The sequence below is a fragment of the Zingiber officinale genome, chromosome 9A (genome assembly GCF_018446385.1).
Source record: "Zingiber officinale cultivar Zhangliang chromosome 9A, Zo_v1.1, whole genome shotgun sequence".
Classification (NCBI taxonomy): Eukaryota; Viridiplantae; Streptophyta; class Magnoliopsida; order Zingiberales; family Zingiberaceae; genus Zingiber; species Zingiber officinale.
In genome coordinates this window covers 50,206,969-50,228,700 of record NC_056002.1, presented here as the reverse complement: position 1 = coordinate 50,228,700, position 21,732 = coordinate 50,206,969, and the positions used below count along the sequence as shown (strand labels likewise).

The 21,732-nt window shown below is 36.8% G+C and overlaps 1 protein-coding gene across 2 annotated transcripts; it reads left to right on the top strand.

The window, feature by feature from the left end:
- Positions 1 to 221: 221 nt before the first annotated feature.
- On the top strand, positions 222 to 8,937 carry LOC122020269 (trafficking protein particle complex subunit 5-like). Of its 2 annotated transcripts, XM_042578130.1 has the most exons (8): positions 225 to 454; positions 940 to 1,028; positions 1,756 to 1,819; positions 6,406 to 6,483; positions 7,841 to 7,917; positions 7,997 to 8,063; positions 8,163 to 8,270; positions 8,627 to 8,937. In XM_042578130.1, the coding sequence occupies exons 1-8, from the start codon at positions 383 to 385 to the stop codon at positions 8,654 to 8,656; spliced, it is 585 nt and encodes a 194-aa protein (XP_042434064.1). In that variant the 5' UTR covers positions 225 to 382; the 3' UTR covers positions 8,657 to 8,937. The 2 variants fall into 2 exon arrangements, with proteins under 2 accessions (XP_042434065.1, XP_042434064.1); XM_042578131.1 differs by lacking the exon at positions 6,406 to 6,483 and having other exon boundaries at positions 222 to 454.
- The last annotated feature ends 12,795 nt before the right edge of the window (positions 8,938 to 21,732 follow it).

The following is a 21,732-nucleotide window of genomic DNA, read 5'->3' as shown; positions in this document are numbered from 1 at the left end:
TCTTCTAATATTTTTTAGCATCTTTTTATTATAAAAATATGTAAATATTTTACAAGAGATTTCTAGATGATAATGTATATCATTTGATTAAATTAATCAAACTAATTATTTGACAAAAAAAAAAAGAATATTTATAAACTATTTAAAATACTAAACATTTTTTATTAATTTTTAAGGCCTCCCAGTAAGCTACTTATCTGTAACAACCAGCTCATATTAGGCCGTAGCAGGTTGCGGGTCATACGCATTGTGTCAATCAAGCTCAGAACCGGTCGGTTCGGCCGGAGCAGGTTGCGGGTCATATGCAGAGTTGTTAGGGACATGCACTCTAACGCGACAAAAGATCTGGCCGGAAGAGAGGAGGTGAGCGGCGACGGAAACCATGATCGGGGTGGGAAAGATTAAGCACTACACCAACCTACTCGAGAAACCCCTTAGCAGAGGCCGGCAGGAGGTATGATTTGCTTCTCCGCCCCGACCCTCTGGACCTTTCTTCTTCTTTACCGGATTTGTGATTGATGCTAGGTTCTTTTTGCCTTAATCTACTTCACTGCAGATTTCTTACTGACATTTGTTCAGATATTTGAGAAGTTGTTACTCCTGATTTTCGTTATTGCAGTTCTTTTTTGATGGATTCTAAGACATTTTCATCGGTTCCTGTTGAAACCTAGTCTGTGCCTCAAAGTCAAAAACTATTTTGTTGTCCTTGGATCCGTCTTAATATCTATTCTTATGAATTGATGCCTCGATATTGGATTTTTTAATTTTTTTATTTTTTTTATTTTTATGGTTTTAAGGTTGCCCTTCCTGATCTCTGAATTTAGCGTATCGATACTGGTAAATGCTAAGGGTTCAGAAAACAAAGAAAATTATTGGCTTTCGGGATAATTAGGAGATTGTATGGTTTATACGAATTGCTAAACGGAGATTATTTTGCAGGTCAGTTTGAGCGCATTTGCGTTCTTGTTCTCCGAGTTGGTGCAGTACAACCAGACACAAGTTGATAATATCGCGGAGTTGGAAAGAAGGTATTGCTAGATTACAGTTCTTGGGATGACAAGTTGATTTAATAGGTGCTGCTCAGGGTGCTTAGGTTCATCATGTGAATTGATTTAAAAGCTGAAAATTGTTTGAACTTTTAGTTGTTTTTTTACCTCTTTTGCTTAGGTTGCAGTTGAGTTTGAAGTCTACACTGAGATTTGAAGGTCTAAATGTGTTGTACATGGTGTAGAGCTGATCTTGCCATTTTGAATTAACTCATATTTTGATGATTTCAATTCAGATTATGAATTATGACGATGCATATTACAAGTTTGAATACTTATGCATTGACGTTCTACTTAGTAATTGATTTTGTTAGTACAAATCTGTGATTTTCTTGCTTGACCTTATTAATTGTCAGAAATAATGCTTCATGTTGAGTGCTGATATCTAATTATTCTTAGACATCTTCACAGTCTCTAGGACTCAAACAAGCAAGTGTCACACAACATGGATGGAATCAGTTATGACATCTGTAGAATTAGTGACATGTGTCTTTAACATGCACATCATTAGGGTTAGTTTACATAGATGGATAACAAATAAGTGGAAGGGGAGGTGAGAGAATGGATCACAGAAATGCATATAAGTGATCCCTGATGTATGTGTAATTTTGTGATGCTTTCCCTTGCTCCTTCCTCTCCCTCCTCAGCTATTTATCTCTCCATACAAGCAAACCAAGCCTGAAAAATTAACTCTTAAGAAATATTGTAGGCTTGAAGATGCAGGCTATGCTGTTGGAGCAAGAGTTCTTGAACTTCTTTGTCATAGAGAAAAGGTATAAGTTGTTCTTGGGAAAATTTTGATGCTTTATTACAAGGAGAATTGTAATACCATGTTTAACAACAAAGTTTTATTTAACTTATTTTGATATCAAGTTGTAGCGGCAGGACATTATTTTCGAACCATATCAGCTCTCAGTATTGATCAACATGCACCACATCTTGTAGATTATTTTATTCATTTTTTTGCGAGCACCATTGTCAACAAGTATTATAAACTAATTTCTAACATCTACTCAATAGGCCACTATGTACTTTGACTAGAGATATGTGTGTGATGTTTCTTTAATTTACTTGTCATGTATTGCTTCGTTGACATAAGATGCTATTTCTAAGGAACTCATGTAATGCCATCTATATTTTTTTTTAATCCCAACTTAAAATAATTGCATACAATTATGGATATCCAAGTAAATCGAATCCAAATTTAAATATAAAAAAATTATACAAAGTTTAATGAAGTATGTTGGAAAACAAGATTTTGTAACAAAATACATACCTGAAAATTAGGCTAAAAATATTTCATATATCATGGGATCATGATTCTGCAAATTATTGGATATAATAGTGCACCTAGTTTCTATAGAAGGTTGAATTTGTTTATACAAGTCTGTCATTTTATGAAGAATAAGTCGTCGTGATGTCAATTTATAAAAATGGCTTAGAATCTGAGTTTTGAGTTAATACGATTTTCAATTTCCAGCATGGTATCATAATCACGGTCAAAACTTGGTGATTTGGCTGAGTACTAGTTATCCTTTTATTTTTCATTATCTTCAAATTTCAATACTCGCCCTCTTCCATGAATCATTTGCAGTTCGAAACTTGACAGTGCAGAAATCGACTAGGGCAAGGCATCATGGCCAATAGGATCACCAACAAGCCTAAGGACATCCAACTCGCTTGTTGGATACCGAGAGAGAGGGCTTGAGAGTTATTTGATTTGTTGCATCATCAACGAGCAATAACTTGCTTTTCATGGAGTTTTTCTTCAATTTATAGGCGGTGGTGTTTGCTATATAGTTGTAGGAAACCAAAGCATGTGCATGTTGGAATTTTCATATATTTATGGTAATCAAGATATTGCAAATTGCTTCTCTCTTCATCATCACATATGGTTTCCTTGACTACATCCTACACACATCTACTGTCATCTTCATTTTTTATTGTTTTGTTCCACCATCATCATTAATTCCCTATTATCATCCATTCTCAAATCCTAACCTTTCACCATTTTGGGTTTCTTTCGGCTTTTATTGCTAACTTTTCCTAATTTCCTTTTACCAACCTTCGTAACTAGATTCCTTTATTTAGTCCTTATCATTGATGGATTATCTTTATTGCTAGTCCTTCATCGCCAAATTTTCCTTGTTTTCTCTTATTAATTTTTGTAGTCGGATTGCTTTCTCTTGTCTTTGTTATTGGCAATATATCTTTGTTGCTCAGCCTATATTGTGGATTATTCTCTTTTCACCAATTTCACTACAACTTTTGACTTATAGTAACCTTGATAAGCCTTTAGGTACATGTTCATTGGTGTACTTAAGATAAGAATTTGGGGAAGATGATCGGATTTGCTAAAGAATGGAATGAGCCTTACTATCTTGAAGCGTTGGGTTATGTTTCAACTCAAAAAGAGTATAATTGTTATTATCCTCCATCAAAGAAGTTTTATTTGTCAGCGGTGTTACATTTAATGAACAAGCATCATACTTCATTATACCTTATTTTCAGGGGCGAATTCTATACTAGAAGATAAGGACAAAGATTTCTTTCTCGACCTATCATTACTTTAAATGTCTATAACTTAGATTCGAGTCCATGCCAAATCTTGTGTCTGAATCGATGCCAAATCCTATGTGTGAATCTAAGTCTATTTGTGTCTTGAATTTATGTCAATCGTGCATCTAAACCTATGCTTGAAAAATTATCATGGGGTATAAACAAAATTAAAGTGATCACACATTGTTTATTAAACATTCTTTTTTAGGGGGAGTCATAGTTTATGTTGATGATTTAATATTATAGGAAATGATGATAAGGAGTGAAATATTTTAAGTTAGTGTTTTGGGAAGGAGTTTGAAATTAAAGTATTAGGAAGGTTGAAATATTTTCTTGAGATTGAGGTGGCTCACTCTAAGAGACATGTTCATCTCTCAACAAAAATATATCACAAATCTCCCTAAAGAAACAAGCAAGACAACATGCAAACCTGCAAGCACTCTAATAGAACCAAATCTTAGACTTCAAATGGAAGAGGGAGATGTTGAAATAGATAATGAAATATATCTACGTTGTAGGATAACTTATTTATCTATCTCATACATGACCAGGCGTAGCATACAAAGTTAGTGTGATCAATCAATTATACATAACCCAAATAAGCTCATTTGCAACAAGCTCACTGAGTATTGTATCTTAAAGGAGTACTAATAGAGGGTTGGCACTAAAGACATATACAGATGTGTCTTTGTAGGTTAATGTTTGACAAGAGGTTAACCACTGGATATTGCATATTTCTTGGTGGGAACCTCGTGATGTGGAGGAGCAAGAAACAACAAGTGGTAGCATGGTCTAGGTAGTAGCGTGGTCTAGTGCAAAGGTAGGATTCTGAGTAATGGCTCAAGATGTGTGTGAACTACTTTGGTCAAAGATCATCTTATAAGACTTGAAGATCAAGTGGGATGATCCAATACAATTGTTGTGATAATAACTCTGTGATTAGTATTGCTCATAATCAGGTACAATATGATCAAATATAGCACATTGAAATTAATAGACATTTTATCAAAGAAAAACTAGAGAGTGGGTTGATTTGTATGTGTTTCATATTTGGATATGGACAACTAAGGTTAAAGGTTAACTAGCTCAGTGTTTCAAAATATTGTATCCTAACTGAAAATCTATTCATCAGTTTGAGAGGGAATATGGGAAAACATGATTTTGTTTTTGTAATTTTATGAAGAATAAGTCATGTTATCAATTTATAGAAAGGGGTTATGACTTGTGATATCATGTATTGTAGGAGTTTTGAGTTAATACAATTTTCAATTTCCAACAAAGTAAATATGCTTACATGTTTGCTATAAAAGTGTTTAATTTATAGGACTAAATCGAAATGGGGAAAGATACACTTGAAAATGTTGGATGAATTGGGATTCAAGTTTTTTAGTTTAAAAGCAAACTAGATGTAGTTGTTTGATTGAAGAATTAATAATTTGATATAACACCTGAGCATCTAATAGACATCAATGGTATTGCTTCCTCGTCTTTGGTATTATGTTTATGTATTAACCACAGAGTCTCTTTTAGGATAGTCATCAGACCCATTTTGCCTTATACAGAAAATGACACTGCCTCTTTCATTAAGGGATAATATTCGTACAAGACTGGTATAGGATGTCAGGAGTGAGACATTTATATTTCACTTGTGCCAAGTTAGTTTCAGCCTCAATAACCTGATCAGATTTTGTACATATTGCCCATATCGTGTGATACCTACCTAAACTATCATTTTGTTTCATAAATCCTTCACTTGGTTCAAACATTTTGATTTTATTCATATCCCATGAGAGTTTTCTATGCTATGAACTATTTTACTTTTGAATGCTTAATTCCTTCTAAATTTGTTGACTATTTGTTCTTTAATTCTGTTTATCCTTATTCTTATCATCTGATTTGGAAAACCATCAATGTTGATTGTTGTAGTGGTGTGACTTAATTTAATTTTTAATCATTGATGACCTGTAATTCCAAAAGTCATTTGGTTTGGTAGATGCAGCTACAAGTACTCATTTGTGCACATAATTGGAAATACTGAAGCAATGCCGCACTTTTTGTGGGCACATATAATCCGTAGGGCCTCCCTCATTAAGGCCTTTTTTTAGTATAAATGATGTTAGGTTACGTCATTGATTTTATGTCAAATTCATGTTACTTGGCATGACTTCCATTGTTTGAATTGCATGTAAACTATCATGGAAAATTATCCTCTTGGAAAATTTCTTTTGATAGGTTTAGTTTGATCAGCTAAACTCTTGAGAAAGCTAACATTTTGTCTTACATTTCTCCCATGAGAAAGATACAGAAAAGTTTAGATCCTGATTCACAAGATTTCCCAATTAATTTTGCCAATGTAGACAAACCCCAATCTTCGAGAAGCAAATTAGTTTAAAAATCCTACATGACAGCATTTGGGCAACTCTATTGGAGATGTTTTTCTGAAGGAATTTTTTTCTACCTTTGTCTCTGGAACTTAAGGGTCCATTTACTTGGATGGAAGAAGATATGAGGGGAGGGGAGGGGAGGGGAGGGGAGGGGAGAGTGATGCAAAATATGCACATAAATGATGGTGTTTCATATGTAATTTTGTCATCCTTTCTCTCCCTCTCTTCAACTTTATCCAAGTAAATGGATAACCTGAATGAACCTTAGCTATGATTTACTGTACACTAAGTTTTTCTTCCTGGATGGTTTGACATCTTTAGGACATTTCACTATTTTTTCAGCATCTTGTTTGTCATTGTATGAATGCTTGATATATAAATAATATCACAATGTATCAAACAAACATGTATTACAGGGTAACAGAAGGGAGACTAGACTGCTTGGGATTTTATCATTTGTGCACAGTACTGTCTGGAAGGTGCTCTTTGGAAAGGTAGCCATATATTCCGACCTCTTGCAATTCCTTGGTTGTTTAGTAATGTGGAAACCCTATGGAATGTCCATTTACTTGCTTATTTAAAGGGTGGCTCTAGAAGAACCACGATTTGATGCTCATAGAACTGTGCTAGTCCTTCCTTGTGCAATGATTTTTTTCAATTGACCTGTAGGTTGTTTCATGCACAAGGACATCAGGGACTTGACATCAATAACAGACTAGATTAAAAAAAAAAAGGCAGCCCGGTGCATGAAGCTCCCACCATGCGGGGTCCCGGGGAAGAATCCATTGTACATAGCTTTATCCTGCTTTTTGCAAGAAGCTATTTTCAGGATTCGAACCCGTGACATTTAGGTCACAAAGCAACAATTTTACCGTTGCGCCAAGGCTCCCTTTCCAATAACAGACTTGGTATTGAAGCAAAATTGATATATTGAAAGATGTAAATGAAGAATATAGAAAAAGTGAAGAAAAATTGAGATACTGAAATGGGTTGATGGAAAATATAGGAAACAACTATATATAATCACTATTATAGTATTGTGACCATCTGGAACAACTATTTCATTCATTGCTGTATAACAAGTATTGAATTTTTAAATCTTCCTGTCTGTTTGCCATGTGTGCTACATGGCTTGTGGATATATGGTCCTAGGACCTTGCTTAGACTGCTTTTAGTTATAATGAACTGAACAACCAACATAATATCTTGAACAGCCACAGATTGTGTCAAAATATAGTATTCTTATTAGAGACAGAAAAGATGATTACCATGGGTGAGGATACCCTGGTGCTCATTGTGGTGATAGAACACACGATCTTACAAAAGAGAATGTAATTAAAGTAGATTATTTATTATAGACAATTAAATGCATTACTCTTCAATGCTTACACAAAGCCCACGTTATCCGTTGATTTGGCAACTAACAACATATCAAGACCGGTAGTAAATAAAATCCAGCGGTATACTTGTTTGTGGCAGGGGCATTCTTCTATCACTAATTTTTCAGCGCCACAAACTAACTAGGGTTAGAACTTTACCTGCCACAATTGACGAAAATGTATGACTATTCACTTTTGAGATAGTGAGGACTCGAACTTCTTTAGAGCATCCATGTTTCTAGGCCCATCTCTATCCTCTGTATTTGAGGTCTGAAACAAATTCTTGGAGATACTGCAAATTTAGAAAAATGACATTATGTCCGACTGCCCCATGATGTTATCCTTATGTTTAAAACTTCTAATTGACTATGAAGACATCAATATAAACCTCATAATAAATGAAATTTGGCTCATTCTTTGAGGGAGAAAATGCACAGTTCTAGTTACAGATTATGTTTCTTGCCTGCAATAGGTAGCTGACTCGCTTGAGAAAGGAACTGAACATGAAGATGAGTATATGATCAGTGAAAAAGAGCTTTTGGTCAATCGGTAATCTATCCATGTATTTGACTGGCTAAATTTTGCTTGTATTATCAAAAGTAAACTGAGTTTGATAATGGTTTTTAAGATTTATATCAATACCAAAGGACATGGGAGCATTCAACTGTGGGGCATTTGTTGCCGGGATTGTCAAGGTATGATAGCTTACTAGTTGTTATTTACTGCAGTTCAGATTTTTTTTTTTTAATAGTGGTCATTATTTACCGTCATTTTCCTCTTTATCCTTTGTAAAGGGTGTTCTAGATAGCGCTGGTTTCCCTGCTGTTGTAACGGCACACTTTGTTCCTATGGAGGGTCAACAGCGGCCACGGACTACAATTTTGATAAAGTTTGCGGAAGAGGTCAGTTCAATTGTATATTATCCTTTTTAGTTTCTCTGCATCAGCCTGGATATTGCGTATTTGATAGTACCTTTATTATAAACTATTCTAGTTATTTCGAGTGTTCTGCCAAAGACACAAGAAGATAGAACCCTCTATAATCACAAGAACCTTATTTGCCAAAATATTTACAAATAAAACAACTTTTCAATACCAGCTTGGTGTCATCTATGTCAATGCAAAACCAAAAGAAGCTAATTGTCTTATCAGACCAACTCGATGACAGAGAAATGCTAAAATTTGTTTTTCAGTTTGCTACTGTGTCGTGTTAAATTATTTTTCAGATGTTATGAACCAAGTAAATCTTTGTTCTCCAGGTACTCAGGAGAGAAGCGAGACTTGGTTAACGGATCAGGTCTGCATTAAAACATTCAAGGCTTGAATCTGCAGCTACATAATTTATGCTGATATTTCAAGTGACTACCTATACACACGGTTTTTCTTGTCTGAGAGCTGCTGCTTCTGGTATCATTGCAATGAATTTGAATTTAATCTTCTGACTCTTCATTTCTATGATACTATACTGAAAACTCAAGGTTTATTTTCGCTGTCACTGTTTGCTTATGTATTTTGTGAAAAGTACTTTGTGAGATTTTGAAATGAAACCATTTGTTGCCATTTCTATCAATGATACTCCTGCAACATTAATTGTTAGCATCTCTGTGTTTTTTTTTGTTTCCTGTCTATTGGTTTTCTTGAGCATGTGAGACCTAGATTAAAATTAAATTTTAGATTTTTATAAATATTAAAAAGATATTTTTATCTTAGGAAAAAAAGATTCATGTAAAGTTAGGTCTAGAAAATTTAATGGAATTATAAAATTTTTATATGGAGGGTGAGGATTTATATAGTTATTTGGAATATTTGGGATCTTAAACAACTATGATAATGATGATTTAGAACACTTTTTAAAAGGGATTATTGCTTTTTGTTGCATTCATTTGTATTGAATCATTTGGTTTGCTAAAGCTGTTAGGCGAATGCTATTGAGGCATGTATGCTACAACGATATATTTTGGATCAAGTAGCATTAGAATTGAATGTTGATTTGGTATATTGCTTTAGCCTTAGCCTCATAGGCTGATGTTTGCTTGCTCGCTCAGCTAGCCCTACAACAATCCAAAGTGCTTGCTTACTTGTGCAACTAGCCCTACAATAATCCAACATCTAGATTATGGCGTTCAAATCCACAGGTCACCTCAACTGTGTACTCGCATGCAAAAGCAAACTCTCTTTGGATCCCTTGTAAATTTGTTCACAGGTCACACAAACAGAAGTTGCACACTTGAGGGATCTGGAAGATCAAGTTGCAGCCAAGCAAATAAAAGGGGAGACTCAAGTTGAAACCACCGGTGGGAAGGAACAACTCATTTCAAAGCAACTGCAAGACCCTTCACACGTCTTGGAAGGATTAAATATGAGGGCCCGAGCTAAGATTATTGGAAGAACCAATTATGAAGTCTCGAGTTAAATTTATGAAGGAAACACTCATCAGACTAATAGAAGAAGTTAGGCTCGAGCCTAATTAGATTAATTAGGCTCGAGTTGCAGTTGGAGTTGTTGCAACCAATTGCAAGTCATACGGTCTAATTAGATTAATTTGGGTCTCTAAATAAGTTAACTAGATAATTAAAAGTAACGAATGTAATGGATTTTATCCTCACTTGGCCTTTTAGTTTTTTTTGGATGCGGAGCAGCGTGTTGCCCTTGGACTTAAGTTGGATTGCACCATCTTCCCACTCGACAAACTTGAGTTTTCTGTAATTTTTTTGTTCTTTAGAAATAAGCGAAGGTTGTCAAATTCAAAAACTTATCAAATATATAAGATCCTAACTCCTATATAGGTTAATAACATTATTAATTTTCCTGACGAGCACATCTACTCAGGAATTTTATTTTCCACCTCTAACTATTTGGTGGTAAACTATATAAGTTGATTTATAATTTATCTCTTTTTTCATAACTTGAAGACTGATTATAAGGGACACTTGATGAATGTACTCATATTTTACTATAATTTACTAGAATAAAATAATTATTTCTTCAAGAATTTACTAAAGGACATACGTATGTTTAAGAATTTATCAAAGAGCATACTATACTTTGATAATTATTAAAGGATGCATTTATTTGACTGACCTTGTCATTCTACCCTTTCTGCCAAATTGACTTTTTAATTTCTTTTCACTCTCTTTGTATTTAACTTCTCTTTTCTCTCTCCTTTCTATTTAATTTTTCTCTTTTTTCTTTCATTTGATTAATTTTTTTATTTCGCTTTCTTTTACATTACATGCATGCATGCAACCATCGTTATGGTTCCCTCGTCACTTTAGGACGAACAATTGACTAGCATATGATGATATTGCCAACATGAGATTTGAGGTCAAATTCTAACTAGTAGTTAGATCCTTGCCCTCCCCATGCATGTGCAATATCCCTAGGTCAAGGTTGACCTGGTTGACTGAGCTTGAATTGAGTCAAGCTCGAGTCTTGATGTTTGATTTTCGATGTTTGACAATACATATAGACAACACATGAAGATTGCAGGTGCAATGATTCATGTGGGAAGATTGTGAAGGAGAGTCAAGTAGGTCAAAGTTGACTAGATACTTGACTGGGAAATTCTGATGAGTGAAGCCAGGTAAAAGTCCTAGTGAGTGAAGCTAGACAGAAGGGAAATTCTGGTGAGTGAAGCCAGGTGAAAGTCCTAGTGAGTGAAGCTAGGCAGGATGAAAGTCCTAGTGAGTGAAGCTAGGCAGGAGGAAAGTCCTGGTGAGTGAAGCCAGGCAGATGAGAAGTCCTAGTGAGTGAAGGTAGGCAGAAGGGAAGTCCCGGTGAGTGAAGCCAGACACAGGAAATCCAGATGGATCAAGGCTGATCGGACATCTAGAGTTGAGAAGTCCAAGTAGATCAAAGGGATTGACTGGATACTTGGTACGAGGAAATCCAGATGGGTCAAGGTTGACCAGACATATGGTGGAAGTCCAAGTGGGTCAAAGGGATTGACCGGACACTTGGTAAGGGAGTCCTAGCAGGTCAAGGGTGACCGGATGCTAGGTTTTACGTACTAACAAGTCATGGTTGACTGGATGTTGGTTTAGGGGACTTTGGACTTGATTTTGGGCAAAATCATGAGCTGGATCGATCAGCCGATCTATTGGTTCATGCCCAATCGATCAGCTGATCGATCGGGCGAGTCTTCGCGACAAGCCTCCTCCCAATCGATAAGTGGATCGATTGGGAAAAGTGCGCGATCGCACATAACAGCGCTGGGTCAATCGATCGATCGATCCAGATCCCCAATCGATCAGTGGATTAATTGGGAGTTGCGATTTCGCACGATAAGCCCTGGATCTATCGACCGATTGATCCAGGCAATTCCCGAGAGCACAGAGGCGCTCTGGATCGATCAACCGATCGATCCAAAGCCTCCCCGATTGATTGGGAGTAATCCAATCGATCGGGATCCGACCGTTGGTATCATATTTAGCTACAGGCATTCGATTCATTCGGTAGAACTCTCGGCCTTCATCTCAGATCTTGACAGCATCTCCACAACTTCTCCACAAAGTTCAGATCGTCAGTTCTTGAAGGTTTTCCAAGTCAAGAGGCAGATCTACAGCTGAAGAAGAAAGCTAGGGTTAGAGTTTCCTTGTAAGCTTGTACTGTATTTTGTTCCCTTTCCCTTTCTTCTTGTAGTGTGAACTTGTAGTGCTTCTCCGCCTTTGGTAGTTACCATAAAGGAGTGTTTTTCATAGTGGAGGGTGCGTGAGTGTGTGGATCCTTGGATAAGTCACCTCTTGTGAGATGGATACCAAGTAAATCCTCTTGTTAGCATTGTGTATTTTGTTTCTTTGTATTTTCCGCTGCATATCTTGAAGAAACAAGCAACGAAGAGCAAGACGAGCGCACTGAGCTATTCACCTCCCTCTAGCTACATATTCGGTCCCAACATTTATTTCTTTAACTTATCAATGAGTGAGATTTATTCGTTAAATCAATAGGCCTGATGAGTTGGGAGATAATATTATTTATATGGTGTGTTGTTGATTATAGAAGGAAACTGTGTCCTAATTATTTAGGTTGATGATGTCCCCTTGAGGGTCTCATAAGGATTATCATGTAAACCTTGCAGGTGGACTTAGTTTTGCATGATAATAAAGTTGAGTGATACTACTCTTGGAATCAAATGTTAATTAATTGAGTTGTTAGTAACTCGTTTAATTAACGGACATACGATATCTTAAACACAGGGAGATTAACACACTCATGATAAGAAGGAGTCCATATTGTAATATGGGATTGGTGCGGTAGTTCAATAATAACCCTTTAGTGGTATGAGTTATTATTGATGAACTTGGGTTGGGTGTTCGGGTCGAACACAGGAAGCCCAAGCCCATCAAGAGGCCTAAACCAATTTCTCCTCTAGGTCTCTGTTGTAGCCTCTATATAAAGGCTCGCTTCCACCCATCCATTACTTGGTTTGGTTTAACTTGGATTGGTTTAACTTCGTTTGGTTTAACTTGTCTTGGTTTAACTTGGTTATAAAAAGGGAGATTTTTTTAAACAGAATTCTGTTATTTTTCTTTCTTTGTAATAGACGACAAGCCTATAAAAAGGAGTAGGTGGTGGCTCCTAAAACCTATTTTTCTCTCTTTTCTCCTTATGGTTGGCGCCCCTCTTCCCTTCCTAGGTCTGACCACTTCTCCACCTAGGGCCGACCACATCTCTTCCTTGTGGCCGACACCCCTCCTACTCCTCCACAACAAGGGTCGACGCCCCTCCTCCTTGGTGGGTGGCGGCTTGGAGAAGAGGAAGAATAGGAAGGAGAGAAGGTACCCCATCCTAGAGTCTCCTTTTGTAGTCGGCGGTTTGGAAACCAAGAAGAGAAGGAGGGTGGTGTTGTCTTGGTAGATCGTCACTCACACGACGTCCAAGAAGAGGAGAGGAGTACGATAGAAGATCAAGAGGTCTTTAGCTACAAAGAAAAGGTAAAACTAGTTCTTAATTCCGCTGCGTAATTAGTTAGTTTTCTTTGTATCATTTTTGGAATACCAACACAAGAGGCCACCGATCTTGTGCTTCGATCAAGATGTGCTTTGATCATTCAAGAACTTGTTTTATCGAATATGTGGGTTGCTAGGAAAAATTCTGTTCTTGTACAATTTTTTTGTTCAGAGAAATTGAAACAGAAAGGAATTCCAACGCCTTCAAGTGGTATCAGAGTGAGTTTTCTGATTCTGTGTGATTGGTTTTCGGTTAAATTATGCACTGGTCGTACATAAGTTTAGGTTGGATAATAGTAGGATGTGCAAGAAAGATTAACTCTGTGGTTGCAAGCGTCCTAGATCCAACTATTATGACTCTTTGTGTGTTTGTGTATGATTTGAACCCTCGGGCATGTTGAGGTTGTTTGTGTGTGTATGATTGTAATAATTAAATATAGCCGGTTGTCATATTATATTTTACATTTTGTTCGATCTAGATTACATGTAAATTCCTTTGTGGAATATAGGATCGTTAAATGTAAATTTTATTTCTTTATGTTGCAGCTTGTATCCTTGCTATGCATGGTGTTATTTTGAGGGTCGGAGGCGCGGCGGAGAAGGAAGCGAGATAGATGCGACAACTTGATCCATTGGCGGCATATTGGAGGATAGCGTTGGATGATGCCATAATATTTGGAAATTTTATTTTCATATTTATTGCCTTTATATGCTATTTTTATGTGCTAAGATGTGTGTGTTGTGATGTGTGTGCATACTAAAATTCCTCAATTTAAATAACTACGTAGGAGAAGGATTATTTAAATAAATTCCACGGTCTCTATTACTGGTTTGTAAATGATGCATTCAAACTTGCGCGTTGGCTTTAAGTGCCTTCCTCCATATCGGATGAGTTTCTTTATGGATCACTAGATTAAACTTTCTTTATGGATGATTATAGGAAATTATTTAGGTATGTGTGATCTTCTCCATTTGAAGGGGCACAATCCTAATTAATGGACTAAGTATCAAGTAATGGTATATACTTAGGCACATTTAATAATATCCTCCCCATCGGAGTCACTGCTATTATTTGTGTGACCGAAGATGAACCAACTATTAATTTTATTTGTCATAAAGTTAGGTTGATAAGATAATAAAATTAATGGGTAAAACCTCCTTTTATAAATATTTGAATTAGTATATGTCCACACTATCGTGGTATATGAAATTCACGGTGTTTTGAGATGTTAGTGAATTTAAATTATATTGTTTGAGGAATCAATATTATTTTAAATTCTAAAGTTTTGATCAAATATTTTATTTTATGATTCTCAGGATTTCAAAATGGCTTTCAATTCTCTTACTATTATTTTAAAAGAAAATAAACTTACTGGTCCAAATTATATTGATTGGAAATGAAACTTGGACATTGTCTTAACTGCTAAAGAATACAAGTTCGTACTTCTTGAAGTTTGTCCTAGCTTGCTTGATAGAGATTCTAGTGAAGAGGAGATAGAGAGACATAGGAAATGGGTCAAGGCAGATGAGATGGCGCGGTGTTACATTTTGGCTTCCATATCAAATGTGCTGTAACATCAGCATCAGACCCTACCCCTGCCTATGACATGATGCTTAATCTCAATGAACTCTTCAGACACCAGAATCGGGCTGCCAAGTAGGAGGCCATGAGAAACTTAATGACGACCACCATGACTGAGGGGACACCTGTGAGGGATCATATCCTCAAGATGATGGCTCATTTAAATGAGATAGAAGTTCTTGGAGTTGAAATCGATGGGGAAACCTAGGTCGATATCATTCTCCAAACGCTACCCAAAAGTTTTGAGCAGTTCCGCTTGAATTACAACATGAACAAAAGGGTTTATTCGTTGGCGGAACTTCTGATAGAACTCCAAGCGATAGAAGGGCTATTTTATCAAAGTTCTCAAGTTCACATTGCTAAAAACGTTTCTGCCTCTAAGTCGAAAGGTGAAAAGAAGAAGAAGAAACAAGTTGATTTGGCAAAGAAAGTGATTCGACCTCTAGGGACTGGGCCGCAGGCAGGTGTGAAGAAGCCGAAAGGCAAGTGCTTCACATGCAAGCAATCTGGACATTGGAAGGTTGACTGTCCTCACAGAAAGGAGAATAATAAAGGTATATCTTATTCATTAGTTGTTGAAATATGTTTAGCGGTGTTATCTACCGGTACTTGGTGTATAGATACGAGAGCCACTGATCATGTCTGCAATTCATTACAGGGGTTCCAGGAAACCAGATGACTGCATGAAGGGGTGATCACCGTTTACATGGGCAATGCTACGAGAGTGGCGGCTGTTGTAGTGGGAGATGTTTATTTATCTTTTGATAGGAATAAAACTTTGATTTTGAAAAATTATCTTTACGTACCATGTTTTAGAAAGAACTTGATTTCAGTTTCTAAATTATTTATGGATGGATATTCTGTTTCTTTTGATGACAAAGTGGTTGTCAAGAAAAATAGGGTGGTTATCTGTTCTGGTGCGTTGGTTGGCAATTTGTATACTCTTAATCCAATAACTCCCACGATGCAACAAATGGAAATTAATAACACATCTTCTAATTCTAATAAGAGAAAGCAACCTTCGGAAATGAACCAAACATATCTTTGGCATCTAAGGTTGTGTCATATTAACTTGAGTAGGATTCAAAGGTTAATAGCCGATGGACCTTTGGGTTCATTGGTAGTGGAAAACTTTCCGACCTGCGAGTCTTGCTTGGAAGGAAAAATGACCAAGAGACCTTTTAAGGCAAAGGGGTATAGTGCCAAAGAAGTGTTGGAATTGGTTCATTCTGATTTGTGTGAGCTTATGACTATCCAGGCAAGAGGCGGTTTCGAATATTTTGTCTCTTTTATAGATGACTATTCGAGATATGGGTACATTTACTTGATGCGCTGTAAGTCTGAGTGCTTTGATAAGTTCAAAGAGTATAAGGCTGATGTGGAGAAACGTCATGGTAAAAGTATCAAGACACTACGATCTGATCATGGTGAAGAGTACCTCTTAGGAGAGTTTAGGAATTATTTATCAGAGGCCGGGATTCAATCCCAATTGTCTGCACCTGGTACACTCCAACAGAATGTTCATCCTAAGAATCACTATTAGGCTCATCAGGGTAGACCTCTAACAGTACAAACTTATAGCTTTCAGCAGTTAGGATAATGTCCAGGTTTCTTTTCCAATCTATGTAATTGGGACCAGTAAGTTTGTTCTCTTTCAGAATAATAGCAAGTGGGTTGAAAGTCATCATAAGAATTACAAAATAAGTTTTGATCAAAACTTAAGAATTTAGAATAATATTGATTCATCAAACAATATCATTTAAATTCACCAACATCTCAAAACACCGTGAATTTTGTATGTCACGATAGTGCATACATATATAAATTCAAACATTTGTAAGAGAAGGTTTTACTCATTAATTTTATTCTTGTCAACCTAACTTTATGACAAATAAAATTAATAATTGGTATTCATTCGGTCACACAAATAATAGCAGTGACTCCGATGGGGAGGGTACTATTAAATGTGCCTAAGTGTATACCATTACTTGATGCTTAGTCCATTAAATAGGATTGTGCCCCTTCAGATGGAGAAGATCACACGTTCCTAAATAATTTCCTATAATCATCCATAAAAGAAGTTTGATCTAGTGATCTGCAAACAAACTCATCCGATGTGGAGGAAGGCACTCAGAGCCAACGTGCAAGTTTGTTTGCATCACTCACAAACCAGTAATAGAGATCGTAGAATTTATTTATAAATCTCTCTCCCACTTAGTTATTTAAGATGAGGATTTTAACATGCACACACACACATCACAGCAAATAAAAACAATAAATATGGAAAAATAATTTTCCAACTATTATGGCCTCTTCCATCACTGTCCTTCGTGTGCTGCCAGCCCTAGTAGTCGTCAAAACTAGCCCTAGGGCTCATGTCGTCGCGTCCATTGAGCTTCCTTTTTTGCTATGCCTCTGGCCCTCAAATAGCACCACTCTTTTCAAGGATACGATCCATGATAAAAATAAAATTTTACATATATCGATCCTATATTCCACAAAGGAATGTACATAAAATCTAGATCGAACAAAATGTAAAATTCTAAAACTAATATAGCTCCTGTTGTATTTAATAAATACAATCATGCACACACATAAAATGCCCTCGACATGTCCGAGGGTCCAATTACACACAATCACAATAGGCCATAATAGTTGAAGCCTGCAACCACAGAGTTAATCTATTTGCACATCTTACTATTATCTTGTCTAAAATATATATGACATGTCCATAATTAAACTAAAAATCAAACACACAGAGGTAAAACCTAGCTCTGATACCAATTGTTAGTTGCTACTCAAAATACAGTTCTAGTTCCCCTGTACAAAAATTTGTACAAGCATAGAACTATCCTAGCTACCCATGTGCTCTACTAAAGTTAAATTTGGATTGCAAATGATGCTTAACATTATTAATCCAAATTTCCCTTCAGAAGTTAAACTTAGATTGGAAACGAAACTTAACATTCTTACTCCAAGTTTAACTAATGTGTTCTTCATAAGTTAAAGCATATTACAGAAGTTAATTAAATATCTATTTCAAAGATCGGCTTCCAGGTTAAACATGTCGAGTCACTAGGCCTTCTTGGGTATGAGATCATCCACCACTTCCTAGACAAATCCTTTTAAAGAAAACGGATATTTAACTTCTTACAGTAAACTAGGTTTAACTACAGAGACTTCAATAGAAGCACAATATCGAAACATGAAATCGAAAAATAAAATCAATAATAAAATGATAACCTAAAACTGATAACCTCTTGTGTTTGGTTTTTTAAGATCTATACAAAAAGATGAACTAGTTATGATGCGGAAACAAATAACCAGTTATACCTTTTGTAGCTTATATATCTCTTGATCTTCTGCTGTATTCCTCTCCTTCTCTTGGACGTTGTATGAGTGACGATCTTCCAAGATGAAATCCACCCAAGCTTCTTCCTTTGCTTCCAAGTTTCGGCCACCAACTAACCTCCAAGGGATGCTAGACAAGAAAGCTTCCTTCTCTTCTTCTTCTCCTTTAAGCAACCGACCACCAACCAAGAGATCACCAAACTTGATGTCGCCGACCTTCAAGGAAGAAAACAAAAGGAGAAGAGAAAAGGAATAGGGCCGGCCACCAATGGATTGGAAGAGAAGAATAGAAGATGTGTTATCTCATGAGGCACCCCCTCCATCTCTTTTATAATCCTTGGTCTTGGCAAAAAAGAAAAGTTTTAAACATAATTAAAACTTCCTTATTTTCCTTGCCAATGACTAAAAAGGAATGTTTTAAAACAAAAATTAAAATTTCCTTTTAATGCTTGTCATGGCCGGCGCTACACATGTGCTCCAAAAAAGGAAAGTTTTAAACATAAAATTAAAACTTCCTTATTTGTTTCCGGTAAGAAATTTTTAATAAAAAAATTTCTCTTTTAAATCCCTTGTTAGTTATAAAAATAAAATTTTATAAATTAAAATCTCTCTTTTAAAAACATGTGGATGGTTACAAAAAGGGAAAGTTTTATCAAAAATTAAAATCTTTCTTTTAACTACAAATAAGGAAAGATATCAAACCTCACTCTTAATCCTTTGTAGAAAGCTATAAAAGGAAAGATTTTAAAATTTAAAAACTCTCTTTTAAAACCATGGCTTCCACAAAATGAAAGATTTTAAAATTTAAAATACCCTTTTAATTTTTATGTGGTCGGGCACCTAGCTTGGGCTCCAAGCTTGGCCGGCCACAACTTGGCTCCAATCTTTGGCTTGGCCGGCCCTAGCTTGGGCTCCAAGCTTGGCTTGGCCGACCACATCAAGATGGTAAGAAGCTGGGCTTTAAGTGGATATAAGGCTTTATAAAAAAGAGGCTACAACAGGGACAGAGGGGAGGAATTGGTTTTGGTCTCCTGATGAGCTTGAGCTTCCCGTGTTCGCCCCAAACACCCAACTCAAGTTCATCAATAATTACTCATACCACTAAAGAGTTATTATTACACTATCACACCAATCCCATATTACAAAATGAGCTCCTTCTTATCATGAGTGCGTTAGTCTCCCTATGTTTAAGATATCGAATGCCCACTAATTAAACGAGTTACTGACAACTCACTTAATTAATATCTAGCTCCAAGAGTAGTACCACTCAACCTTATTATCATGTCAGACTAAGTCCACCTGCAAGGTTTACATGACAATCCATATGAGCTCCTCAAGGGGACATCACCAACCTAGATTACTAGGACACAATTTTATTCTATAAGCAACAACCCACCATATAAATAATATTACTTCCCAACTTATCTGGCCTATTGATTTAATGAACTAAATATCACCCTTACCGAGAGTATGGCTTTAGACCCCCCTTTCTGGGGGCAACTCTTGTTGGACAAGGTGAAATCTATAGATGAAGTTGCCCGAGCTTTGGACCTAGTTAACTCTCTGGCCCGAGAACTGGGGGTATTTCTGTTGGTCACCCAGTCTCAAGTACGGTTGGGGATGACCTCTGAGAATGAATTTCACCGAGATCTAGAACTTTAAGCCAAAGAAATGCCTGCTTTGCAGACTCAACAGGCTTCAGAAGTGCTCACGCTAACCGAGGAGGCTCACATAACTAGCCTGTTGTCTTCCCGATGGCAGCAAAGATCAGGCTGTCTGCGAGCTAAGGTGGACACTCTGGAAGCAGATCTCAAAATGTTCAAGCAGGAAGTGGATTGTTTTATGACACGTCTGAAAGGGCTTGAACAAGTTTGCACCTCCTTTGTTCATGAGACCATTCTTTTTCCTACTTTCTCCCAGGCGTAAAAGAATACACTGACTCTTCTAAATGAGGAGGGGGGGGGGGGGGCACCATTGGATGACAGATTTTTCATCCTAACCTCCTGCCAGGTAAAATATTCCCACTTCTCCAACCTGGCCGGGTTTATTATCAGATGGGTTGAAGTTTTCTGAGAAGTTCAAGGGCTCACGTTCCAACGGGCTCCCCTTTAAGTCTGGCCGAAGGAAGTATCAGCCGACTGACTAGACATAAGTCTATGTTTAGTTGAGTTACATAGCTGGGGCAATGTTGTATGCTCGATCAGGCTTTGCCCGCTAAGTACATGTAACACCTGTCTGTTTTTTTTACTGATGATGTACTTCCAACTATATAAGGCTAAATGCCTCAAATGCAATCGATATGTTATATTCAATCAATCCCTTTAACCTTGGATGATGTAGACTTATCTTTTATAGACGTATTAACTCAGTTGATATTGACCTGTCTCTTATGCACGTGTTAACCCGGTTGACATTAACCCATCTATTATGAACGTGGTAACCCGATCGATATTAACTTGTTTACTGTGAACGTTATGACCCGACCGATATTAACCTGTCTATTATGAAAAGGTTATCCCGGGCGATACTGATTTCCTTTTTATGATTACACTAGCTTGGTCAATATTTTCTACATGACTGACCCTTATTTTCTCCTTTTTTCCTTCTAACCAGAGATCTGTTAGATCTAATCCATCTCTATTTATTGCCCCTAGTAAACTATGCCCCTTTTTCCAGCATTTTCTTGATTATGATTGGTCTTTCCACAGTAAGAGAATGTTGGAGGCGCACGACGAGGTGTTATCAACTCCTGCATGATTCGATTTGTCTCATCCATCATCAATGCCCATTTATGGTCATTTGACATGTGTCTTTTCTTTCCTCTCTGTAATACCAACGCTGGCACACTTCTATAATCAACAGTGTTTGTTGAAAAAAGGTATTCTGATCTGACGGTGGTTGTACATTCTTTCAACCCTAAACCCTTCATTTTCTTGTCGACATTACCCCTTCTTCCTTGCCTTAGCGTTTTTTCTTTAACTGCACTCTTTTGATCCATCTTCACGCTTACCGTCTTCCCGTGCTCTTCTTTCTTAGTTCTTAGTAAGTAACCTGTTGCTCCGTTAACCTTTACTTCTATCTATGGCTGAAGAAACAATTGCTCCTTGGTATACTCAAATTTCATCTTCTTTCGACAAGGATGCTCAGCTTGCTATCCGTATGCAATATGAAATTCCTGAGGAATATGATATCATAATCCCGGAACCAGACGAGCATCGTCACCGTCCTCCTGCTAACTGTGTGACTTTCTTTAGGGATCAGTTGATAGGGGGTTTAAGGTTTCCCATTCCTCCCTTTCTAATCGATGTAAGCCAATACTTTGACATTCCTCTTCAACAATTTGTGCCCAATGCCTTTCGTTATTTATGTGTCATATACATGTTGTTCATATATTTGATATTCCTCCTACTCCCCCAAATGTTTTCATATTTTCTTATGTGAAAGTAGCAGAGCCGGGTGTTTTTCTCTTCCAGTCTCGGACCAA

Bases quoted from the DNA above. Each gene is read 5' to 3' on its own strand.
- LOC122020269 (XM_042578130.1), top strand. From the start codon at position 383: ATGATCGGGGTGGGAAAGATTAAGCACTACACCAACCTACTCGAGAAA. The intron at 455-939 runs GTATGATTTGCT...ATTATTTTGCAG, and splicing joins TTAGCAGAGGCCGGCAGGAG to GTCAGTTTGAGCGCATTTGC. The intron at 8,271-8,626 runs GTCAGTTCAATT...TTTGTTCTCCAG, and splicing joins TGATAAAGTTTGCGGAAGAG to GTACTCAGGAGAGAAGCGAG.